Here is a 26,305-nt window from a genome sequence, read left to right on the forward strand (position 1 = left end):
AGAAGCGAATAACTTAGCAAGTCATGGGGCTAGAATCAAAAACAAGTCCATCTGACTGCACAGATGGTCATGTGGCTCTGAGCCTTATTCTCAGAGGACTTCTCTGTTCACCCCTTCAGGACTGGGGCAGGCTTTGAGTATTCCACGCCAGAAAGAGCCAACAGCTCCAGACCTTGAACCAATCCCCCAGAAGCCAGTCGTTAACCAGTCACCAGGTGGGATGCCAGGGCCTGAAGCAACCCCCTCCCACCATCTCTTCCAACCCACCAGCAAATTCATTCAGTCAGTAAATAATGAACAGCAGGAGCATGTCCTTACATGTTTAGAATTCTTTAGAGAGAAAAACAATAAGCACCTACTATGTGCTAGCCGCTGGGTGCTTTATTAATAATAAGAGGCAATGTTTGTTGAGTAATTATTATGTACCAGGGGCCATTATAAGTGCTTTATATGTATCAATTTAATTCTTACAACAATCCTAGGGCGCCTGGGTGGCTCAGTTGGTTGAGCATCTGACTTCAGCTCAGGTCACGATCTCACAGTTTATGAGTTCGAGTCCCGCATCGGGCTCTGTGCTAACAGCTGGGAGCCTGGACCCTGCTTCAGATTCTGTGTCTCCCTCTCTCTCTGCCCCTCCCCCGCTCATGCTCTGTCTGTCTCTGTCTCAGAAATAATTTTTAAAAATTTTTAAAAATTCTTACAACAATCCTAACAAACTATTATCAGTCTCACTGTACAAAGGAGGAAATGAAACAGAGAGAGGTTAATTAACTTTCCCAAGATCTCAGAGACAAGTATTTTTCAGACTTTTGTGTTTCTGAGAAATATATTTCACTGCATTACCAAGTACCTATACACACACACACACACACACACACAGACAAGATGAAAACCTCACAGGTATTTAACTTCACTGTGTGTAGTGCACTCTGATACTTTCTATTTTTTCTGTTTTATTTTTTCTTAAATCCTGGTTGTGACCTACTAAATTGATTTCACAACCCATTAATGAGTCACCACCCACAGTTTGAACAGCACTGAGTCACAGCTAGAAGTATCAAGGTCAGGATTCGAACCCAAGCAACATGGCTTCAGAGTCTAATCTCTTGGCATAAAGAAGGAATGTCTTGGAAAGGGGAGAGTCTGGTGGAGTGAGGACAGGCAGGGCTGTGCTAATGAGGGGAGTAGAAGCCTCGATAATCCCACCACCTTTCACTCTAGCAAAAAGATAGTACAAAAGTCATTAATATTGCCTTTGAGATGCAAACGTGCTGGCATAGACACGCATTCTTTACTTAGCCTTCCCATGAAGTAGGGTGGACAGAGAAACAGACTCAGGCAGTCTGAGTGATTGAGCCAAGGTCTCAGAGCCAGAACTACAGCATAGCATCCGGTCACCTGTTCAGGAATGCTTTTCCGCCCTCCACATCTCACTCTTGAGAATGACGACAGTGAGGCTGGAAGTGGCAGTGGAGACGGTGGTGGTGAAGGTAAAGTGGTGACAGCGGTGACGGTCATGATACAAACGATACTAGTTGGTCCTGAGGATGTGGGTACTGGGGAGGTTGGTGGCAATGGCGGTGGCATTAATGATGGCAGGAAGAATAACGGGCAGGTTGCACTGACAGCGGTGGTGGTAGCAGGCCTGAGGTGGGGGGCAGCACAGCAGCACCTGTGCCCCCTTCCCAGGCTAAGCTCACTGTCCCTGCTTCCCTCCTCCTTCCCTAGCATTTCCCTGAGCACCTGGACCACTTCGCGGAGAACATGGAGGACTTCTCTAATGACCTGTTCAGCAGTTTCTTTGATGACCCTGTGCTGGACGAGAAGAGCCCTCTACTGGACATGGAACTGGACTCCCCCACACCAGGCATCCAGGCTGAGCATAGCTACTCCCTGAGCGGTGACTCGGCACCTCAGAGCCCCCTTGTGCCCATCAAGATGGAGGACACCACCCAAGGTACAACAGGGTAGAAGGACCTAAGGACAGCACGGGCCCAGGAGGGGAGGAAGCTTGTGAGGGGTTGGGGGGGGGGGGGGGAGGCCTTCAGGCTAAGACTCCCAGAGGCACACAGGGGAGTCACCCACAAACACCTCTCAGAGGAGTTCGGCCTCCTGCCTTTTTGTTCTCGCTCATATCAAACCCATACGGGCACTTCTCAAAAGGCTGTTTTGCTGGCTTAGAGCAGTTGTGAGCAACGGGGTGGTTCCTGGACCAGCAGCGTCACCTGGGAACTTGTTAGAAATGCAGATTCTCAGTCCGCCCAGACTTGCTGGATCAGAAACCATGTGGGTAGGGCCCAGCCTTCCAGGTGATTCTGATGCACACTTGGGTTTGAGAACCACTGACTTAGAGGAAACAGTGGGGGGAACTAAACCATAAATGTGGACAAGTTTCTGAGACTCTGGAACCTTGCCACCCTCTCATACTGCACTGTCCTCTGAAATGCTGCCTGGGAGAGATGCCTGCGCCCTAGTTTTATTCCCGAAGGTATAGTTCCCTAAAGCTCCCCTCCAACCAACCCCCCCCCCCCACACACACACATCCTGCCTGTTTAAGCAAAGGGCCCTTTGAGTCTCTCCTGTCTGGTAACCAACACTGGACAACCCCAGACTGTGCCCCACCTAGAAATGGCCCCTTTGGATGTTTCCTCAAATACAGGTGGTCCTGGCCCTGTCACATTTGGCTAGGTGATCATGGATACATCTCTTAGCCTCTATAAAGCCTCAGTTTCTTCATCTACAAATGGGAATAACTATAAATATTTCTATAGTACTGTGTGGTTTACAAAGTATCTTCATGTTAATTATCTCATTTATCTCTCACACTTTTATCTTTATCTCACACTTTTTTCTTTTCACTTTTATCATAATCCCCATTTGTCTGATCAGAAAAATGAGGCTTCAGGAAAACTAAGCTGTTTGGGTCACACACACAGTAAAATGCATAGTAGGGACTTGGGAGCAAGCAAGCTCCTTGATACTAAACCTCACACCCTCGCCACCACATTTTTCTGGCTCAAGGGCCAGCAGGGGGTACTGGGTTTGAACCCAAACAGGCTTTGGTGTGCATCCTGATGCCTCCACTAGCTGCTGTGTGATCTTGAGCAAGTTGCTTAATCTCTCTGGGCCTCCATTATAAAATGAAGATAACATATATGCCATAAGTATTCTGGCCTTGGGGTGGGGGGGGGGGGCGCCTGTGTGGCTCAGTCTGTTTACTGTCAGACTCTTGATTCCAGCTCAGGTGGTGATCTCGCAGTTCATGGGATCGAGCCCCAAGTCAGGCTCTGCAGATTCTGCTTAGGATTCTCTCTCCCTCTCTCTGACCGTCCCCTACTTGCTCTCTCTTTCTCTCTCTCTCTCAAAATAAATAAACATACATTAAAAAAAGAACTCTGGCCAGAATTTTTAAACATATACATAAAGTACCCAGTTTAGTGCCCAGTACATAATATATAAAAAGAATTAGTGGCCATTTTAATTGTGCATATAAAAGTCCTATTTAATACGACTAGGCTAGAACCTAGGACTAAAACAATGAACGTTTAATTCCTCTTTCTCTTCAGAGGACAATGGTTTTGAATGAGTTTCTTAATATTCTTATCTATTAAATGGGGATGATAATAATAGTGCCTGCCCCATAGGATTATTGGGAGGGATAAATGAGTTCATATGTATAGAGGGCTAAGAGCTGCACTTAGCTGCTTCTGAGGGTCTTTGAGATTCCCCAGGGGCAGAGATGGGATGTTATACTCCACTCCACTCACCCCTGAGGGCAGGGCCACCACCTGGGCTTTAAATGGCTGCAGGGCTTGTGGCTGCAGAGGTCTTAGCTTCCCGACATGCCCTGGCCTCTCAGCCAAGCCTCTGGAAGTCATGTCAGTTAGTCCTCAGGCCCCACCCTGGAGAAAGGCAGCATGTGGGGCAGACCCCCTCTCATGGCAGGTTCTCCATCCACCCCCGCTAGGCTAGCCCAGCTCCTTGGCCTCCCCAAGTCTATTTTTAGAGCAATTTGTCTGTGGGCCTTTTGCAGGGGCAGCTTCCCGGAGGCCGGACAACTGGCCCTGTAATTTGGGAAGATTGTGGGTGTTCCTGGAGCCCTGGGGCAGCCTGTGGCCCAGAGCCAGGCCGTTCAGGCTCCCAGCTGGGTGGGGCCTCGTTTCTGAGGTGGGACCAGGCACCACTGACCCCTCTCCCTACCCACAGCAGGCCCCAAAGGCCAAAGCCCCCTCGCCCTTTCCCTGCACACTGGCTCCCCAGACCTGCGCCTCACCTCACCGCTGCCTGGGGCCTGCTGGGGCCACCGTGGGCAGGGCTGACTTAGGGTGCAGGACTGTAGACACTCATCAGGAAAAGGGGTGATGCCTGCCAGCCCTGTGGCCCAGGTGAGGCCAGAGCCCCACTAAGTGGGCAGGAAAAGGACACTGCCATGGGAAACCTGAACATCACACCTCACCACCAACATGACCCCCACCCCCATCACCAGGTCCTGTGGATTCTCTCTTCCACATCTGTCCCCAATATGTCCCTTCCTCTCCATCCCCACTGTCACCTCCTTTCCTCAGGCTTCATCTTCTCTCGCTGGGCTATTTCACCAGCCTGCTGAGAGTCTCCCTGCTTCTGTCTTGCCTGCAGTCAGTCCAATCAATGCATGCACACACGCAGAATGATTTTTTTTTTTTTTGATATTACAAATCTGAGTGCGCTTAAAACCCTTCAGTGCTTCCCCATTACCTTTAGGACAAAGTCACAGCTGTGAGTCTGGCCCATCTTCCCCTTTCCTTTCCATTCCAGCTGCCCTAAACTTGCTTGTGACTGTCACTAGGTCCCCAGCGCCTAGCACAGTGCTCAGCAGATGTTCCCTGGATGGCAGCCATTGTAGTGACCATAGCTAGCTTTTATTGAACATTTACTTCTTGCCGGGCACTTTTACAGATGAAGAAGCTAAGGCTCAGAGAGGTTAAGCAACTTGCCTAAGGTCCCACAGCCAGTCAGGAGGGGTCCAGATCTGTTGTCCACACCTGCTGTGTGAGCTGCTGAATGAAGAAGATGCCCCACGTCTTCTGGCCCCAGGCTATGTCACAAGCACCCCCCTCTGCCCTTGCCTGCCTGCCACCCTCCGTTCCCTGGCATCTCAGTCCAGAGGAGCTCCCAGGGGGAGGAGGGGGGCAGAGCCCTCTGCTCGGGGAGTCCCCTGAGCCTGGTCCTGCCCCCTTCCCCAGACGTGGAACAGGAAGCATGGGTGCTGGGACACAAACTGTGCTCCGTCATGGTGAAGCAGGAGCAGAGCCCGGAGCTGCCCGTGGACCCTCTGGCCGCCTCCTCAGCCATGGCTGCTGCTGCTGCCATGGCCACCACCCCGCTGCTGGGCCTCAGCCCCCTGTCCAGGCTGCCTGTCCCCCACCAGGTGAGCCTGGGGACGGTTCCCAGGGGCTGAGGGAGGGAGGCAGGGTGGTGGGTCTCTGTGGGAAGAGGCCTTCAAAGCCCTGTGTACCCCAGGGCTACGTGAACTGGGAGCCACGTGACCCTTGGGACTGAGGGTCAGAACTCCCATGGACCCCCTCACCTTCCTAGAATGGGCACAAACCGTAGCACCCTCGGAGTAAGCTGGGGGCCTCACTGTGTGCAGAAGGAAATTTACAAGGACCCAGGCAGGGCTGAGCATCAGGGGCCTGGTCCACGGTCTCAGAGACAGACATGGCACAGGCCGTGTTATTTTCTCAGAGCATCAGGACTTTAAAAAGGAAAGACCAAATATGAGAATTCGAAAGTTTTGCTGTACTTCAGTTGTATATGCTCATGAGATCAACGTTTTTTATCTCATACACTCATGCCATCACCCCACCCCCCCACCTCCCACCACCACCACCCTCCATGATACATGGATAACAGCATTCAGCTATAGATCCAACATCTGAAGAGCCTCCTGGGCCAAGTCTCTGGGCCCTGCCTGTGTCCTGGCTCTGGGCACGTTGCCTTCTTTTTATTCCTTCAGCTTCCTTGTCTGTAAAATGGGAGCATGAACTGGCTCTAAAAGGCTTCTTGGCCCAGAGTCTACAATCTAAGGGCCATCTTAAAATCCCTAGTTACAGGTTTGACTAGCTCTGCCCCCTGCTGGCCACGCATGTCACCCGATCAAAATGTATGTGGCCAAAGGCAAGCTCAGCCCCTCCCTACCCCACCATCAACCCGTTGGACCAAGGGTCTGCTGCAAAGGTGGAGGATCTGTTGCGACCACCTCCAAGGCTGGCTCAGCGACTCCTCAGGCCTTGGCAAAGCAGGAAGGGAAGGCGCGGCAGCAGCCGCCAGAGTCTTGGAGGTTGGGCACGTGCCTCAGAGAAGGAAACTGAGGCTCAAGGAGCTAAGCGACTTGCCCAGAATCACACAGTCAGAAATAACGAACGGCATTCCAAACTCTGCAAGACCCAGAAGCCCACACTTCCCACTCTAGTGAGGTCACAACACCCTTGTGGAAGGCACAGGAACCAGAAGTTGGCATTGTCAGTCACAAGCTGTGGGACCCACCCTTTCCATCACAATGCCTTCTCTGTCACTTGAGGGCTGAGCTAGGATGCAGACCAGGGAGTCTCCAAGGTCTCTGCCAATTTGAACCTTCTGCGATTCTTACTCATCTGCCTAAATTGGGGATTCTGTGTCCCACCCAGAATATCATGACCTCTCCCTGCTGGCTGCAGAACCAGAGGGGAGCCTTGGTCCTGAAATCCAGCACCCAACAACACAGTGCCTTCCTCAAAGAGAACACCACTTAGGTGCATGTTGATCATCGTGTGTAGGCAGCCATGTGTGTTCTTGATGTCCTTTCTGTAGCAGCAAGTGGGAATATAAAGAAATAGGGATGCGTGTTTGTTTAAAACATAGATCTAGGGGCGCCTGGGTGACTCCGTCGGTTAAGTGGCTGACTTCGGTGCAGGTCATGATCTCACAGACCGTGAGTTCGAGCCCCGCGTCGGGCTCTGTGCTGACAGCTCAGAGCCTGGAGCCTGTTTCAGATTCTGTGTCTCCCTCTTTCTGACCCTCCCTCGTTCATGCTCTGTCTCTGTCTCAAAAATAAATAAACGTTAAAAAAATTTTAAAAAAACATAAATCTAGTTCTGTTAGTCCCTTGCAATCCAACCCTTTAGGGGCTCCTTATTGTTGCAAACTTCCTTGTCTGGTCCCTTTCTACCTTCTGTGAATCCTCCCACCACCCCCACGCCACCCCCTCGCCAAGCCATCTGATCTTGTTTCCTACCCCTCCACCCCTGGCACACACCCCTACCCTCTGGACACCCTGAATACTGAGTTTCCGGATCCAGCCATGCTCTCTGGCCTCTGTGCCTTTGCAGATACTTTTCCCTGCACTTGGAATGCCTTTCCCCTCACCACTGGCCCCATCCTTTGTTTAGAACATTCCTGTTTATACTTCAGGACTCATTTCAAACTTCAGTGGCTGAGGGAGCTTACCCTGAGCCCCCGGCCAGTCCATGCCTTCTTAGTCTGTGCTATTGTTACCGCTCACTGAACAGCTTCAATGTGCCAGACGTTACCTCTCATCCTCTCCGCAAACTCTCTGCAAACCACATAGCAAACCACATAACACCATGCCACGGCCTACCGCCTACGTGGCCTTCACAGTCCGTGCAGGACAGCCTCCACTAAAAAAATGGCCTTGGCCTTGGAGGTCACAAGAAGCTCTCCTTCTCTGAGCATAAGGTCTAAACTACAGTGGGGCACTTGGGTGGCTGAGTCAGTTGAGCGTCCGCCTTCGGCTCAGGTCATGATCACACAGCCCGTGAGTTTGAGCCCCGCATCGGGCTCTGTGCTGACAGCTCAGAGCCTGGGGCCTGCTTTGGATTCTGTGTCTCCCTCTCTCTCTGCCCCTCCCCTGCTCATGCTCTGTCTCTCTCCGTCTCAAAAATAAATAAAAACATTTTAAAAACTTAAAAAATAAATAAATAAACTACACTAACCACTTGACAATCATTCTCTTCTCTTAGGTCTGACTTGGCTTCTCCAAGCCTGAAAACCTGCCTCTGCTCCCTCTGGGCTGTGCTCGGAACACTGAGCCCCGCCACCTCCTTATGTGCAGAGCAGACTGCCAGACTCAGGGGAGGGTGGGAGGTTGAGTGGCTTGGTGGGGACAGCCCCAAGGACAGCTGATGGAGATGGACCTATGTCTTCCTCAGGCCCCAGGAGAAATGACTCAGCTGCCAGTGATCAAAGCGGAGCCCCAGGAGGTGAATCAGTTCCTCAAAGTGACACCAGGTAAGTATGTCCAGAAAGGGACTCTGCCTCTCTCCAGTCTTGGGCAGACAGCATCCCTACTCCCTTGGCCCAGCCCACCCATCTCCCTTGACAACTCCCATCTCTCTTGAGAATATCCTTTCCTCCCTGCCCTTCACACTTTCCCTTCCTCAAGCCCCCTTCTTACCCAATCTACAACTGTCATCTCTGTTACTGACACTCTCTCACCCTGTTTGCTAATCCCCCTCCCATCATTCACTGATGATGCCCACTCTGTAGCCATCCATCCTTCCATCCATTTATCCATCCATCCATCCATCCATCCACCCAGTGAGTTCATTGTGCATGTCCCAGTACCAGGAGCTGGGGAAGCAGAGAGAGAAGACAGTTCCTGTGCCCAAGGAGATCAGAGTAATGAGGGCCAATATCATAGCAGCCAAATGGATTAAAGTTGGCAGATCCCAGGAGGCCTTGGAAGCCTCCCAGATCTGACAAGGAGGAAGGGAACAGAGGAAGCTTCTTGGATTGGCCAGAAGGAGAAAAGGCTAACTGAATCTTTCCAGTCCCACCCCATTAATCCATCAAACATTCATGAAGCATCTACTATGTATCAGGCCCTGGGCTCAGTAGCACATGCTTTAGAAGGATGAATAAGGCCCCAGTTTCACCCTCAGGTTGCTCACTTCCTTGGAGAGAAGACTCACAGAAGGCAGAAAGGGGCCACTGTGAAAACACATCGCCTTGTAGAGCGCCCTTCTATCCGTAAAGCATTTTTACAAACATTAGCTCATTCCATCCTCGTGGCTCCCTTCCAACAGGAAAGTGAGGCTGGGAGAGGCTAATAAACATGACTATAGGCCACACACTTGGGGCAGGTGACAGCAGAACTTGAACTCGGGCTCTCTGGCTCCAAGTTCAGGGCTCTTTAAGAGGCAAATCAAAGTCTGGGAAAGGAGAGAGGACTCCTGCAGGGGGCAGTTTGGGGCAGAGCCTAGAAGGATGCAGCTGTTCCTCCTAAGCCTCAGCCCAGAGCCTTCAGGTCTCCACACCTGCTATTAGCTGGACTTTCTGTGCTGACCTGGGAGCTCTCCCTGCAGCTACGCTCTCGGTCCTCATGGCTCTACCCAGGCTTCTTCCTGACCACCTCAAGTGTCAGTCTTCCTGATGCTGTGGCCACAGAGAAGCAACAGGGGCGGGGAGGCTGGGGAGAGCAGTGCCCCTGGCTGGTCTGCCGAAAGCCCAATGCTGTCCTGTTACCCTGAAGTTGAAAGAGGAACCCCTGGGGTTGATGTGGCTAAAAGTTTTGCAGTGGAAAAAAAGAAGTGACAGAGGCTGTTGCTTGCCCAGCCTGATCCCCATGGGTCTGACTGCGGGCAGATTCCAGTCACCTCTGGGGTTACCAAGCTGGAGGCTCAAAGGGTCTGGACCGTGTGAAGTTAGGGATGGGGGAGGGACTTCAAGAAGCTGGCCTCCATGATATCCACACCAAGGACCAGTCTTAAGGGAGCCAGACCTCTGTGGCGTCAGAGATGGGATGGCACTCAGGAATCAACTTTGGGGATGTCAACTCATCTATGTGACATGGCAGAGGGGCTTGTGATGTTACAGCTGGTCAAGGCCCCAGTGTTCCGTTCCCCAGTGTCAGGGCTGGCTGACCTCTGATGTCCAAGCAGAGCTGGGATGCAACCCTGCTAACCTGGATTCCCCCGCTCTCCCCAGAGGACCTGGTGCAGATGCCTCTGACGCCCCCCAGCAGCCACGGCAGCGACAGTGACGGCTCCCAGAGTCCCCGCTCTCTGCCCCCCTCCAGCCCTGTCCGGCCCATGGCCCGCTCCTCCACGGCCATCTCCACCTCCCCCCTTCTCACCGCCCCTCACGTAAGCAGCTGGGGGTGGGCTGACCCTAGAGGCAAGGAACTGAGTAAGTCCACCCTGTACATGACCAGCAGGGAAGGGTCTGGGGAGCCCCAAGCCTGATCCTCATCCCTATCAGAATTCAGAGAGGTGCCTGCCTGGCAGATGGGAGTGAGAATCTTTCAATCCTGCTTTGGGGTGAAGAGGAACCAGGTAGAGAGGTCCAAGAGGCCTGCCAAACCCACACTGTTGCTGAGCCAGGACTAGAACTTGACATTCCTGACCTCTAGGGGGGTGGCCCAGGCTCTAGGAGGCCCAAAAGCCCCCAGGAAACATGGAGCTAGGCCCTGAGTCCTGGGATGAGTGTGGAGCCTCCCAAGTGGAGACTGTAGGGACATGAGGGGGCTGCTGCTTAGGGGCTCTGGGCAAGCAAGCTTTGAGGCTGTGGATTCCAGAATGGGATCTAGGGACACCCCCGCCCCCCCCCCCCCACCACAATAATAGGCTGAGTGCCTAACATGCTGGGCTCCCAGCACTGTTGATTCATGTTATCGGATTTAATTCAGATCCACCCTTTTTCAGATTGGGAAACTGAGGCTAAGAGAGTCGAGTACCTTCCCCAAGTCACACAAAGAGTAAAGGGCAGAGCTTGAACTGGAATCCAGGGCTGTCTGGTTCCTAACCATCATGTCGTACTTCCCACAGAAATTACAGGGGACATCAGGGCCGCTGCTCCTGACAGAGGAGGAGAAACGCACCCTGATTGCTGAGGGCTACCCCATCCCCACGAAGCTGCCCCTCACCAAAGCCGAAGAAAAGGCCTTAAAGAGGGTCCGGAGAAAAATCAAGAATAAGGTAAAGCATGAGCTGGACCCAGCCCCTTCCCTAGGACTTCCTTGGTGGGTGGGAGCCTCTGCTCCCCAGGTGATGCCAGCCCTAAAATTGAGGATCCCCAGGAAGTGGTTACGTGGCTATGGTAACCCCTGTTCGGGGGCTTGCCCCTCTAGATCTCGGCCCAGGAGAGCCGCCGCAAGAAGAAGGAGTACGTGGAATGTCTAGAAAAGAAGTAAGCATCCTGGGCAGGGTGGCAGGCCTGGGACCCACTCCCCAGCCTGCCCCGCTCTCCCTGGTCCTCTCTCAAAGGGCACCAGAGCAGAGGGCGTGGGGAGCGGGATGCCACAGGGAATGGTGGGGCAGGGGTGGGGGGCGGGCAGCAGTGGGTCTGGAGGCTGCCTCTGAGCCTTTGCCTACTCGGCCCCCTCAGGGTGGAGACATTTACATCAGAGAACAACGAACTGTGGAAGAAGGTAGAGACCCTGGAGAATGCCAACAGGTGAGTTGTCCCACCTGTCTCCTCCCTGGCCCCCCACGCTTCTGCAGCCAGTGCTGGCTCTGGCATAGCTCTGGGAGGCAGGAGAGAGACGGGGTAACTGAGTTCAGGATGACAGGAACCCTGCAGAGCCTGGGACCCCTGGCCTCCCATCCTTCTTCATCCGCATATAGCTCTATATGCTATGACAGGGCAGGGGCGACGCTTAAATGAGCTGATGTAGAGCAGTGGCTTTCCAAGTGTGACCCCAGACCAGCAGCAGCAGCCCCTGGGAACTTTCAGAAATGCTTAATTTCAGGCCTCAAGCCAGACCTAGTGAACCAGGAACTCCCCGGGGAGGGCTCAGCAACCTGTGTTTTAGTAAGCCCTCCAGGTGATTTTGGTGCACCCTAAAGTTAGAACCGCTGGTGTAGGTGTTGCTGCTCAGGGTTCTTCTTACCAACAAACAGCATCGGCACCACCTGCAGAATCAGGATCTGCGTTTCCACAAGATCCTTCAGTGATTCACAGGCACAATTAAGTTTGAGAAACATCAGCGTGGAGCCGGCACAGGGCCTGGTGGCCACATAAAATCACAGCCTGGGTTTTTTGTTTTGTTTTGTTTTGTTTTTTTATCCCATTCTGCCATGTTTGCGATTCTGGGAAAACCATTAAACCTCTCTGGGCCCCAGTTGCTTTGTCTAAATGGGGATTATAGAAGCTCTGTCTCACAGGATTTGTGCGAAGGTTTGATGAGACAGTGCAAGTAAAGGGCCCAGAGCTGTGCTTGGCATTTGAGAATGCTGAATTCATGTCAGCTCTTCTTCTTCTTTTTTTAATGGTTATTCTGAATTCTTGATGGTGCCTAGCCATGAGCCCACAGTAGGTCTTTAATAATTATTTGCTGGGGTAAATTAAAATGACGTAGATGACAGCTGGTAATTCGCAGGTGCTCAACAGAAGGCTTTTTCCTTCTTTCCTCCCTTCTCCCCCAGCTTCTCCAGCAGGATCCAGCCACTCCCCTGATTGACCTGGAGAATGCCCCCCACTCAGGGAAGGGAGGCGGGAGTCCGCACCCCTCACCCCTCTACCTCTGGCCCAGATTCCTCTCTGGCCCAAAATAGGGCCAGGCCCTTGGAGCTATTTCGCCACCTGCTGTACATTCTGGTAACTGCAACCCCACTGCCCGGCTAGGTGGAGGAAAGCGATGGTTAAACTGTTACTCACCAGGCATGGGCTGAGTCCCCCCTGTGTGTGCCCGGAGGATTCCACGTTGGGTGGGACCCGGTCCTCGCCCTCAGGGAGCCCACAGTTAGTGAAGGAGACTGACATGGCAATCCGTAAATAAACGAAGTGCTGCAGGTGCTGTGATAAAAGCAACAAAACAAAATCAACGAAAATGGGAGTTACCATTTACTGGACCCTCACTACACACCAGACAGCTGCCACACGTGGCCGTCTTATCAGCTCAGGGAGTTGTGGGGTTCAAAGACAGGAAGGTCAATTTAGCTGTGGCTGGTGTAGGTGAAGAAAAAGGTGACCTCAGCCCAGGTGGGGTAGACCCTCCTCCCACCCCCACTTTGGTGAGGAGCAACCCTGAACTCCCATAGGGTGACCCAGCTGTCACTATGAGACAGGCCCCAGGTCCCCCCAAGCCACACCGCAGCGGAGCCAAGCGGGAGGTGACCTTTTCTGTCGTGACTGAAATGGACACCTGGTGTGGAGGCTAAGGCTGGAGCCAGCCCAGGTGCACCCTGGGAGAGCTCCAGGAGGCAGAGATGCCTGCGGGGTCAGAGCGTGCCAGGTGACCACTGTGCCCTCCTCAGGACCCTGCTGCAGCAGCTGCAGAAACTCCAGACTCTGGTCACCAACAAGATCTCAAGACCTTACAAGATGGCTGCCACCCAGACTGGGACCTGCCTCATGGTAGGTGCTGTTCCCTCACCCCAGGGCCACACAAGGACAAGACTTCCCCAGGCTGGCTCTCTAGGAAAGCAGGCAGAGCTTGGAGGGATTGGCCACATCACCAAGGTACACGATCCTAGTGCCTGGTGAGCTGGCTCCTGCAGACCCCAGCCTCTTTCACCAAGCCCATGGAGCCTTCTAGAACATGACCTTCCGTGATGAATTCTAACACCGTGTGGATGTGTAGTGGCTCACGTGAACCCAGCTAGGGGATAGCAGGGCAAGTCCCTTGAGGAGGCCACTTCTACAAGGCCGCTGGGGAGGAAAGGGCTTAAGGAAACACAAGGAAGTTTGGACTTGGTTCTTTCTTTCTGGAACCAATAGCGAGGAGAAGGTTGAGCAAATCTCTAGAAAGCCAAAAGAATATGCAGGGTGTGGCTCAGGCCTCTGCAAGACCCTCTTCCACTCTGTCCTGGAAATGTGCGGCCTGCTGCCCCCTGGCTGATCACTCCCCAGGCCCTCTGAGAGCCTCACACTGTCAGGTGGCAGTCACCCTGTGGGCAGGGCTCAGTTCCTGGTGCGTGACTCTCAGCTCCTCTTGTGAGAACCTGGTATGATGCTCTGTCCCCCTCCCTTAACCCCCCAAACCGCCACCTACTCCTTTCTCCCTGTCCTGATTCCTCCACCTTATAGGTTATAACCATGTTGACCACTTTCCTCTTTTGCTAATGCTGCCTATGGCAGTTCCCTACAATGAGCTGCGATGGCCCGAGCAGCCTCCCCAACCTTCTCCAGAAAGGGTAGAAGAGCCCACATCTAGGGGGTAGTTGGCTCTGGGTGCTGCTTTTTTGGAAAAACAGAGAGCCTTTTATACCTATTGGTTTGGGGGCAGAAGGATTGAGAGTGGCTCTGACCACCGCTCTCTCTCCACTACCAGGTGGCGGCCTTGTGCTTCGTTCTGGTGCTGGGCTCCCTTGTGCCCTGCCTCCCTGAGTTCTCCTCCAGCTCCCAGACTGTGAAGGAAGACCCCGTGGCCGCTGACAGCGTCTACACAGCCAGTCAGAGTGAGTGGGCCAGGCTATGTTAACCTGAGCCAGGCCATCTTCCCTCAGCCCCAACTTCCAGACAGAAGCCAGACACGAGAATGGAGCCAGGTTCTGGGTGGGCGTTATCTTCTTCTGTGCCCTCATTTTGCAAATGGGGAAACTGAGGCTCCGAAAGGGCATATGATTTATTCAATGTTGGTTGTAGAATTGGGACTGCGGGGCAGACCCCCTAATCCCAGCCCACCCAAGAGTGGCTCAGAGGGGCTAACAGGAATGTTCCCACCCTAGCCCCGACGAATTATGGTACCAGTGGTCATGGGGCATCTGCTAGACACCATTAGTATTTCACGAATGGGATGGCAAATGAGTTTCAGTTCAAGGGCCCTTTCCAATAAGATGGTGGTGGCTGTCTGAAGCACTATGTGAAGGACCCTGACATAGCACTCAGGAGCAGCAGGAAGGAGTGCCAAGACCCACTGGAAATGTCTACGTTGGGCAGAAGAGGGGCCGTGGTGGTGTGAGCTCAGATATTTACCGTCCCATAGGGGGTTGTCAGGTACAGTGGTTAAGAGCGGGGGGCCTCAGAGTCGGTCGTACCTGCCGTGGCCGTTTGCTAACTGCGTGACCTTGGGCATGTGCCTTAAGCTCTCTAAGCATTAATTTCTTCATCTGAAACGCGGGAGTCACAGCTCTACTCTTACCAAGCACGGTTGTTGTGACAACTAGATGGCAAGGTGCACAAACACTCTTAGCACAGTGTCTGGTGTAGAGCAAGCACTTACTAAATGAGCACACTGCCACCTTTTCGAAGACCACACGAGAGGGGAGAAAAGGTATAATACGTGGGTGGCAAGGGGGAGAACTGGTAGAGGGTGCAGCAAAGAACAGTATGGATATCCAGAGGCGGAAGATACTTCAGGTAGACCCACAGAGGAACTTTCTGGCTGTTCGTCATTTACCAGGAACGAATTTATCTAGCAGGGCAGGAGGAAGAGGAAACAGATGGGAGGTCAGAGAGGGAGGGGACAGGGAGGAGTGAGATTCGAGAAGGAGAGATATGCAGGGAGAATGAGCTAGACCAGCAGGGCCTTGAGGGGAGGAAGGGGTGGGGAGGGTTAGGGGAAGAGGAAGTGGAGGTGGTGAGTGAAAACCACTCCCTGGACAAGGGTGGCCTGAGAAGACAGGACAGTTGCTAAGGGAGGTGGGCCACAGGGGTGTAAGGGCTTGCGAGTCACGTATCCATTTTCCAAGAGCAGAGGGGCTCTTGTATATTTGGAGGTAGAGGAAACCCCAGGAGAGGAAGGGATGGAAGTTGGGGGTGGGGGCAGCATTAATGAACAAAGCCAGAGTCAGAGGAGGCGAGGGAATGAAGGAGCCCCTTGCAGTGAATGCAGTGCACGGCAGGCCCTGTGTGCATCTGTGGTAGGAAGTGGCTTCTGGAACGGGCTTTTCAGAGCTGGTGTATTGCTCAATTGCAGGGAGTGCCTTTTACACAGACCCTTAGGTCAGGGCCTGAGGGCTGGAGCCAGGCAGACCTGGGTTTGCCTCTCACCTCTAGCGTCCCCGATAAGTAGAACCTCGGTTACCTGTTCTGTGAAACTGGGCTAAAAATATCTCGTTCCCAGGAGTTTCTGTGATGTTAGTGATTTGATACAGGTCAAAGGGCTTTGCACCATGCCTGGCACAAAGTAGATATCCAGGGGCGTGTGCGTGGCTCAGTCGGTTAAGCGTCTAACTCTTGATCTCAACTTGGGTCTTGATCTCAGGATTGTGAACTCCAGCCCCGCACTGGGCTCCACACTGGGCATGAAGCCTGCATAAAACAAAACAAAACAAAACAAAACAAGGTCAATATCCAACAAATTTGTTTTCTTTTCCTTCATTTCCCTGAAGGGCATACTAGGGCCTAGAATGGAGAAGAGATTGATTCAAGATCTCACAGAAAGTGAATAGTGGAGGTGGGACTAGAATTCAGCTCACAGATGCCCCGCCCCGGTATCCTCTGCTTAGGAAGAACTACTTTCTCAGAGTGCTTACTATGAACAGTTCCAATCACTTTCCCTATATTGTCTCATTAAACCACATCTACTTGAGGTTGACCCTAGTATCCCTATTTTACAGATGAGCAAACTGAGGCTCAGAAAGGCTAAAGCAAAGGCCTGATTTTCCTGAGGTCATGCAAATTGGAAATGTTAGAGCTAGGATTCAAACTCAGGTCTGCAAGATTTCAGGACCCTCATCCTTAACTAGTGGGCCAGGAACGTGGCTGGGAGGAGGGGGCCTCGACAACTGAGGCTCACCCTGTGCTCTCTGTCTAGTGCCCTCCCGGAGCCTCCTGTTCTACGATGAGGGGGCAGGCTCGTGGGAGGATGGCCGCAGTGCCCTGCTGCCTGTGGAGCCCCCAGATGGCTGGGAGATCAAGCCGGGGGGCCCGGCAGAGCAGCGGCCCCAGGACCACCTGCAGCTTGACCACCTGGACAGCACCCACGAGACCACCAAGTACCTGAGTGAGGCCTGGCCAAAAGACGTCGGTGGAAATGGCACCAGCCCCGACTTCTCTCATCCCAAGGAGTGGTTCCGTGAGAGGTGAGTGGGTGGCCCCTTCCCTTCCTGGCGTCCCAGTCTCCACCCACACTGTGCCCTGGTCCCCGTGTCAGCCACACATCCCCAAGGCCCCATCCGTCCCGCATCCTGATCCAGCATGCAGAGGGGTGAGAGGGTCCTTCACTGGACAGATTCACCCTGATTTCTGTTCTCTCTCCAGGGATCTGGGCCCCAATACCACCATCAAACTCTCCTAGGCCGTGCCAAGACCCAGGACACAGGACGTACCCCCTGGCGCCCAGAAGAGGGGTGGTCTTGCTCTCTAACCCGGATCCAGCTTGTACCCCTGCCCCCTGGGCCCCCAGCCCAGGAGAAGGGGTTCCACTTTTCCCCAGACCTTCTTTGCCCCAATCTTTACCAGGGCCTTTCCTTTCCCCACCACAATCGGACTGTTCCCTTGGGCTGACCACTCTGTTCTCACCCCACCCTCCCACAACCATCCGTCCTTCTCAGATAAACCACTCACTGGGCTAACCCCTTCCTTTCTCATAATGACCAACACGACCACTGCCTCCCTGCCCGCCCCCCACAAACATACACATCAACATACCGACATACACACACACACACACCCCTCACCCCTGCCCCACTGTACAGAGACCAAGAACAGAAATTGTTTGTAAATAATGAACCTTATTTTTTATTATTGCCAATCCCCTAAGATATTGTATTTTACAAGTCTCCATCCGCCCTTCACCCCTCCCTTGTTTTATATTTTATGAAGTTAGTGCGGGCTTTGCTGTTCCCTGGCCCTCTCCTGGCCTCCCCTGCTGCTGCCCAAGCCGCTGGGCCTTTTTAATTGCCAAACTGCTTCGTCCATCAGCTCAGCACATGCTTTAAGAAGGCAAAAGTAAAAAAAAAAAAAAGATGCAGCATCAATTCCCGACTTTGTGCCTTTCTTCATGGGGGGGGGGGGGGGGAGGCGACAAAGACTGAGGGATGGGGGAATGAGAAGGGGACGTTTATGTTCCGACAGGGTCTGATTGGGAGCATGGGGATATGAGGAGGCATTTCTTCTGGGCTCCCTCTTCCAGCCGGGCGCAGGATTCAAACTAGATGGTCAAAAGCTTCTGCTATAATCCCCCCACCCCACGGCTCCTCCTCCTACTGCTGACTGTGGAGGCAGAAGAGCAGATGAGCCACCGTCTTGGCCTTTGGGGATTCGAACTGCAAGTGTCAAGCATCTCCTTGGACCAGACGCTGTGCCACACACTTTGCATGCAGGACCCAGTTTGGTCCTCCTAAGACCTGCCAGCATTTCAGCTCTCGTATCCTTTGCCTCAGCTGGGTTGAAGGTACAGACTCCAGAGGAGGAAGAGCCGTGTTTGACTGACTCCCGGAGCTGCCACTCACCAGCTGTGTGTGACATGGCCTAAGGTGGCCTCCAAGCTTCCCGACCCCACACTCCCCCCCACCCCGGTACACACCTGTTTAATCCCTTCCCCTAGGGTATGTAGAGGACCTGTAAATATAAGGGGATGTCACTCCCGTAATTAGGTGACCTTTTATAGCAATAGTAAAGAGATTTTGCAGTTGTAATTAAGATCCCAAATCAATTGATTTTGAGTGCATCAAAGGGGAGATTATCCTTAGTGGGTGTGACTTAGTCAGGTGAATGCCATTTAAAAAGGGACTGGGCGGGGCGCCTGGGTGGCTCAGTCGGTTGAGCGTCCGACTTCGGCTCAGGTCATGATCTCACAGTCCGTGAGTTCGAGCCCCACGTCGGGCTCTGTGCTGACAGCTCAGAGCCTGGAGCCTGTTTCTGATTCTGTGTCTCCCTCTCTCTCTGCCCCTCCCCCGTTCATGCTCTGTCTCTCTCTCTCTGTCAAAAATAAACATTAAAAAAAATAAAAAATAAAATAAAATAAAATAAAATAAAATAAAAAGGGACTGGGCAGGGGCGCCTGGGTGGCTTAGTCGGTTAAGCGTCCGACTTCGGCTCAGGTCATGACCTCACAGTCCATGAGTTCGAGCCCCGCATCGGGCTCTGTGCTGACAGCTCAGAGCCTGGAGCCTGCTTCGGATTTTGTGTCTCCCTCTCTCTGACCCTCCCCCGTTCATGCTCTGTGTCTCTCTGTCTCAAAAATAAATAAACATTAAAAAATAAAAATAAAAATAAAATAAATAAATGAATAAAAAGGGACTGGGCAGGGGCGCCCGGGGGACTCAGTTGGTTAAGTGTCCAACTCAGGTCATGATTTCACGGTTCGTGGGTTCAAGCCCCACATCGGACTCTGCACTGATGGTGGGGAGCCAGCTTGGGATTCTCTCTCTCCCTCTCTCTCTGCCCCTCCCCCACTTTCACTATCTCTGTCTCTCTCCAAATTAAATAAACTTAAAAAAACAAAAAACCTTTAAAAAAAATAAAAAGGGACTGGGCAGGGTGCCAGGGTGACTCAGTCAGAAGCATCCAACTCTTAATTTAAGTCCAGGTCATGACTTCACGGTTCGTGGGTTCAAGCCCTGCATCCGGGCTCCGTGCTGACAGCGTGGAGACTGCTTGGGATTCTCTCTCGCTCTCTCTCTCTCTCTCTCTCTCTCTCAAAAATAAATAAAGGGGCGACTGGGTGACTCAGTCAGTTAAGCATCTGACTCTTGGTTCCAGCTAGGGTCATGATTGTGGTTCATGGGTTCAAGCCCCAGGTAGGGCTCTGCACTGACAGTGTGGGGCCCACTTGGGATCCTCTCTCTCCCTTTCTGTCTCTCTCTCAAAAGAAATAAATAACGTTAACAAATAAATAAATAAATAAACTTAAAAAACAAAAAAGGGACTGAGCACCTCCTGAAAAGAAATAGTACGGTGCTGGGGCCTTGAAGCACACGGCCGTGTTGTGAACTACACAGAGGAGGTGGCCTCGAGGAGCTGAGGGCCTCAGAGCTATAGTGGCAAGGCATTGAATTCTGCCAACCACTTCAACAAGCTTGGAAGCAGACCACGGCTCCAGATGAGACCCCAGGGCAGCCAACACCCGGACTGCAGCCTGCGAGAGCCAGAGCTCAAGACGCGGCTAGGCTGTGCTCTGAGTCATGGAAACTGAGGTCATACATATGTTGTTTTAAACTGCCATCTTTGTGGTGATTTGTTACACAGCACAGGAAAGTAAGATACTATGTAACCGGAATCTCTCTGAGCTTCCATTTCTCCATTTGAATTTTTTTTTCTTCGTTTATTTATTTTTGAGAGAAAGAGACGGAGTGCGAGCAGGGGAGGGGCAGAGAGAGAGAGACATACACACAGAATCCCAAGCAGGCTCCAGGCTCCAAGCTGTCGGCACAGAGCCCGACCCGGGGCTCAAGCCCGCAGACTGTGAGATCGTGACCTGAGCTGAAGTCGGATGCTTAACCGACGGAGCCACCCAGGTGCCCCACATCTCTCCATTTGTGAAAGGAGGATATAAATAACATCAAGGCATGAGGTGGTTGTGGGAACTTAGGTAAATTATATAAGGTGCTTAGAACAGGGCCTGGCCCATGGTGACTCCAAGAGAGATTAGCTGTGCATTTAGAGGCAGTATCAATCAGAGGGCTAAGGGCCAAGCTAGGGGTGCTATCATAGCACAAAGGAGGGTACCTCACCCAGACTTGAGCAGGAAGGGCTTCCTGGAAGAGGCGACATGGACTGTTGGAAGTGGGCAAGAGAGAGGAAAGGGGCTTTCCAGATAAAGGGGGCAGCCTGAGCAAAGGCCCCCAAGATGGGAGAGAGCAGGAAAACTTCAAGAAAATTCAAGGGGCGCCTGGATGGCACAGTTAAGTGTCTGAGTCTTGATATAATGCCTCAGGTCACGATCTCGTGGTTCGTGGGATCGAGCCCTCCATCAGGGTCTGCACTGACAGTGAAGGGCCTGCTTGGGATTCTCTCTGTCTCTCTGTCTCTCTCTCAAAATAAATAAATAAACTTTTTTTTTTTTTAAAGTCAAATAGTTTAGAACAGCTGGATGGTAGAGAGCAAGGAAGCAGAGAGCTGAGGCCTGATTGGTGATCCGGGGCCAGACCCCAAGGGGCCTCGAACACCTTGCTAAGAGGCATTTGCACTTTATTATACAGGCATGACTCATACTCAGAAGCAGGGCATGGTGGTGGAGTGATGCCTACACTGGCTGCCCCTGGAAAAGCTGGACAAGACTGGACAGGACTATGGAACCTCAGAACTGGCCATCAGACCCCATCCTCTCATCCTCTTCCTCCGCAGCCGCTTCTTGCCCACTTGATGGGGACTTCGCTGCCTGCTGCTGGGCATCAGTTATAATTGTTAGAGCTTTCAGTTCTCTACAGCAAGTCCATGAAAGGCTGGGCTCTCGGCCCCAAGCTGCTCCTGTTGTTGTTATTATTATTATTATTTTAAGTTTATTTATTTATTTTGAGAGAGTGAGCATGAGCAGGGGAGTGGAAGAGAGGGGGGGGGAGAGAGAGAATCCCAAGTAGGCTCCGTGCTGTCAGCACGGAGCCCAGCGCAGGGCTCAAACTCACGAACCATGAGATCATGACCTGAGACAAAACCAAGAGCCAGGCACTTAATCAACTGAGCCACCCAGGCACCCCTCTTCTTGTTATTAACAGTAACTTTCAGCAGACCTCTTTCCTGAGATTCATCCATTCCCTCTAGCAGTCTCCAACAAAGTGTCCTCAAAGGCGCTAGGCTGGTAGTCAAGGCTGGAAAGTAAACCGGCCTCGCGGCCAGTGTGATGGAAGGGTGAACAGAAGAGAATCATGTATTTCAGATTGGGTGGGTCAAGGAGGACAACTCAGAGGAGGTGGCCCTTCACTGGAGCGTTAAAGCATGGGTAGGAGTTGGTAAGGTAGAGAGGGGTCAGGGTTTTGGGGTGGAGAGAATGGCCAAGTGCAACGGCATGGAGCCATGAGAAACAGGGCCAGGACTGAAGGGAGGTAAGGGGGCCATTAGGTTGCAAAATGCATAGAGGTGTTTGTACCAACAAGCCTGAGAATGAGCCCTCCTTAAATGGTGCACCCAGGCACCCAACCTGCCTCACCTTACTTAGTTCTGGCCCTGATGAAAAGGATGGCCCTTTCAAGGATCTAAACAAACACCATTTTATCCTGAAGGTGATGGGGAGCTACTACATATTTTTAAGCCAGAGAGTGAGAGCATCAGATCTGCCTGTCCTAGGGCTCTGCAGGGGGTAGAGCAAGGGTGAGACAGAGTCCAGAGATAATTAGAAAGAATTGTCGACGGCTTTGACATCAAATTGGCTATGGGGTGTGAGAACGAGGGCAGAGCCTGGGATGACATTGAGGTGTCCGACGTGGAGGCCATGGTGGATGATGAGATCGTTGGCCAAGACTGGGAATAAAGGGGGAGGAGCAGGTTTGGAGAGAAAAAGAATTCACTTCAGCACATCTCGAATTTGAGGTGCTTAGAGAATATTCACGTTAACATGGAAGTCTAGGGCTTGGGAGAAAGGGATGCCAGGTGGAGATTAGGACTTTGTTAGCACCCAGGGGGTATGTTAGAGTCTTGCGTGTACATAAAGGAAAGGGAGATAAGGGCAGAACTCCAGGAAGATGGACCATAAGAAACAGTGGAAGAAGAGGAGTGAACCAGGAGGCTAAGAAGAAACGATTGGCGAGGGGAGGAAAACCAGGAGAGGAGAGCGTCCCAGAAGCTGACAGAGGAGAGCCTCCGGGAGTGGAGCCCAGGGGTGTCCAATGGCCTCTGAGAGGTTGGGAAAGATGAGAAGAAGACAAGGCGTCTGCTCATTTTGACAAGAGGAGGTCACCAGTGACCGTGATCAGAGCTGTGTTGGGGAGAGCTGAGGCGGAAGTGAGAACAGGAGGGCTGGATGGGATGGGGGTGAGGAGACCCGGGGGATGCAGGGGATGGTTTCAAGGAGCTCCACTATGAAGGAACAGAGGGTGGCACCTGGAGGGTGGACGTAAGTGAGATCAAGAGCAATTTGGGGCTATTCTTTTTTTGTTGTTGTTAAGTTTTTATTTAAAGATTTCCTTTTTTTTTTTTTTAAGAGAGAGAGCATGAGTGGGAGAGGGGCAGAGAGAGAGAGAGAGAGAGAGAGAGAGAGAATCCCAAGCAGGTTCCATGCTCAGTGCCTCAGCACAGAGCCCAACACAGGGCTCGATCCCATGACCCTGGGATCATGACCTGAGTCAAAATCAAGAGTCTGATGCTCAACCAACTTAGCCACCCAGTTGCGCCCTTTTTAAGTGTTTATTTAAATTCCAGTTAATTAACGTACAGTATGATTTTAGTTTCAGGTGTGTAATATAATGATTCTTTTAGATGGGAGAGAGTTGACCATGGTTATTTCTAGAAGACAAAGAACCAGCAGAGAGGGAAGAGGATAGATGAGAGGCATGGGGCAAGGATCCATAGAAGAGATGGAGAGGTCCACTCTGGACCAGAGAGGCCCGGACAAAGGGAAAGCATTTCTGCAGATGCAGAATGTGTGGAGACAGGAAACTGAGGCAGCCCCCCGCCCTGTGGCTGTGAACCTGGGGAACAATGGTGAGGGTTGGCATGGGAGTTGAATTGGGGGGAAAGGGGAAAGTTTGAAATAGCAGCTCAGAGGAATGGGAAACCAGGCTGACTTTGGGGGGGACCCTTCATCATTTATTCATTCATTCATTTAACAACTATTTACAGGGTATCCCTTATATGCAAGGCACCACGCTAACATTGGAGCACAGACAAGAGTCGGCTCCTGATACCCAAGGGGTTGAAATCTAGCATTCTCCTGTTGTTGACCAGCGACCATCTGCCAAGCATTGAACTGATCATTTTACGTGTCCCCATTAGGAATCAAAATAACCCTAAAGGCTGGGTATGTTTACAGTCTAAGAAAGTGGGGTTCAGGGAGGTAAAATGACTTGACCAAGGTCATGCAGCTAGTAAGTGGCCAAGATGGTATTTGAATGCAGGCCTGTTTGGTTTTCGTGCTGCCCCTCCAGCTCTCCAGCTCTCTCTCCAGTGCCCCTTCCTCTCTCCTCTAGATGCCCTTCCTCTCAGCCCAGCTTTTTATTCTTATAGTAGTTCCAAGGATATTGCGGCTTCCTGGACGACTAACCCAGAGAGCCCAGGGTTTGGCGAACTGGTCTAAGTGAGGTCATCTGTGATCACCACCTCTGCCTGTGCATCCCATGCAAGGCAGTCTTTCCTGCCTATGTAAGGACGCAGGGTTAATCCCCTTGCACAAGCCACTTGTTGACTAACCACCTCTTCAGGGCCATGTGTCACTGTCCCTAAGGGGGGGGGGGGGCACATCCCCCATGTGTCCCTGGTGATGGATCTGCAACCTTCACAGTCTATTGTCAGCTGTCTTTGCCCCCTACCCACATGTGATGGCTTTCAGGGTGCCAGTCATCCTGTGCAGATTGCCACAACAAACCCTTTGTTACACATGGAAACCAAACCTCTAGAAGCAGGGAGAACAACTGTGGGCAATGCCTGGAGCTGGAATAGGCCAGGGCAAGGTTCCCATTCCAGAAGGCTGGATGGCCCCAGAAGCCATCCGGCCAAATTGGGGTATAACTGGTGCTCCTGGGTCACTGGGGGAGAGAGGCTGAGAACTCACCTCCAAAGGAGGCATAGTTTCTCTGTCATCAGAGTGGCAGTTAAGAGCAGAGGTGCTGATGTCTGTGCTGCACTTCAGTGTGTGACCTTGGCGAGTTACCTAACCTCTCAAAGCTTCAATGTCCTCATCTATCAAATAGTTCCCACCCTCATAAAGTTGCTGTGAGGGCTAAGTGAAAGCTTGCACACGAAGCTCTTAGCACAAGGTCAGCTATACAGTAAACATTGTAAAAGGCATTAGCTATTATTTTCTGAGCGCAGAGGCAGTGGGCTGGAGATGATCAAAACAGCTAGCGGCAGCTGGGAGAGGCCGCAGAAGGTGGCCAGACTGGTCAGGGGAGAGGCCTTCATTTTTCCCTTGGATTCTCAGGAAGTGAGAGCCACGGCTCAATGATAATACAGTCAGCAGCTGGTCCTAAGTAGGGGAGGTGTGAGGACGGAGGAGAGATGCTTCAGTTTAAAAAGGATTGAGTGGGGAGAGCTCGGCAGGAAAGAGTTGCACAAAAAAACCAACGTGGAAACCCAGCAGCTAGGCAGCTGGTGAGGGAATGTCAAATCCAGATAGAACTACCATAATTCATGGTATAGGAGGTTACCCTGGGCCAAGCTGCTTGGAAAATTAGCAATCTCAAGGGCACACTGGGGGGGTGGGGGTGGGGGGAGACAGGTAGAGGGGCTCCCTCCCAATTACCCTGCCCCCTCCCCCAACAAGTGGGCTTCTTTAGAACTTGGATTTAAGGAGGAAGTTCCCCTATGGCCAAGAAGTTTGATGCAGGGACACCCGGGGGGCTCAGGTCATCATGAGCTCACAGGCTGGTGAGAGGGAGCCCCATGTTGTGGGGCTCTGCCCTAACAGGGCAGTGTCTGCTTGGGATTCTCTCTCCTTCTCTCTGCCCCTTCCCTGCTTACTCTCTCTCTCTCTCTCTCTCTCTCTCTCTCTCACAATAAATAAATAAACTTTTTTTTAAAAAGGAAGTTTAATGCAATTCCATTTATTTCAACATGGAATTAATCCAACATGGAAGGGCCAGGCCAGGAGAGGGGTGGGAGGCGGTGATGAGGCAAGCCTGTTCCTGCCCTTTGGGAGTTTAAGATGATAAAAACGGGCAAACACGGGGCTGTTACTGTGTGGCAGGCAGCAAGGAGGAGTGGAAAAGGGTATGAGTTCTGGGGCTAAAAGACCTGGATTTAAATCCTGGCCCCACGATTCCCCTCTTGAGCAAACAAATCACTTGAATGACATCTCCGTGTCCTCATCTGTAACATGGAGGAAGTGATAATATCTACCACCCAGGAGTGTGGTGAGAATCAAACGAAATGTTAGTTATTGTTAGGGTGTGAAGGGGAGTGCCTTGAGAGAGGCCCAGGAAATAGTTACAGGGCCGAAGGAGGGAGATGGCATCTGTTGCAGATGCCAGGTAGGGGCTCATGGGGGATGCAATGCTTGAGAATGGCCTTGACTAATGGACAGGATTTTAGAGACAAGGACATGCTCCAGGAAATGGGAACAACCCGGGCAAAGGCACAGAGGGGGACAGCCACTGTAGGCCTGGTGAGATTGGTGGAGCCCCGAGCAGCTGACCCTCTTTGTAACCCATTCTCCACCTCTGGGAGTCTGGTCCTTCCCACCTCCCTGGGCTCACGGTCAGTGGCAAAAGGTAAGGCACAGACTAGACAACACCTGGTGCAGACAGCAATGGGGCCTGGGAGGAAGGAGGGTGCCTTTGAACTGGAACCATCCAGGGGGGCTTCCTGGAAGAGTGGGCATTTGAGTAGAGCCCCAGAATGTGAAGTACAGGAG

At 52.2% G+C, this 26,305-nt stretch overlaps 1 protein-coding gene across 1 annotated transcript in view; it reads left to right on the forward strand.

The window, feature by feature from the left end:
• Positions 1-17,840, forward strand: part of CREB3L1 (cAMP responsive element binding protein 3 like 1) — a 35,320-nt gene extending 17,480 nt beyond the window's left edge. Inside the window, exons 2-12 of the mRNA XM_043581091.1 lie at positions 1,729-1,957; positions 5,223-5,407; positions 8,187-8,265; positions 9,964-10,121; positions 10,803-10,952; positions 11,105-11,163; positions 11,362-11,430; positions 13,233-13,332; positions 14,249-14,375; positions 16,676-16,943; positions 17,122-17,840. Coding sequence (XP_043437026.1) covers positions 1,729-1,957; positions 5,223-5,407; positions 8,187-8,265; positions 9,964-10,121; positions 10,803-10,952; positions 11,105-11,163; positions 11,362-11,430; positions 13,233-13,332; positions 14,249-14,375; positions 16,676-16,943; positions 17,122-17,158 — 1,461 coding nt within the window. The 3' untranslated portion in view covers positions 17,159-17,840. The remainder of the gene's footprint in view (positions 1-1,728; positions 1,958-5,222; positions 5,408-8,186; positions 8,266-9,963; positions 10,122-10,802; positions 10,953-11,104; positions 11,164-11,361; positions 11,431-13,232; positions 13,333-14,248; positions 14,376-16,675; positions 16,944-17,121) is intronic.
• Positions 17,841-26,305: the final 8,465 nt, after the last annotated feature.

Source organism: Prionailurus bengalensis, chromosome D1 (genome assembly GCF_016509475.1).
Source record: "Prionailurus bengalensis isolate Pbe53 chromosome D1, Fcat_Pben_1.1_paternal_pri, whole genome shotgun sequence".
Classification (NCBI taxonomy): domain Eukaryota; kingdom Metazoa; phylum Chordata; class Mammalia; order Carnivora; family Felidae; genus Prionailurus; species Prionailurus bengalensis.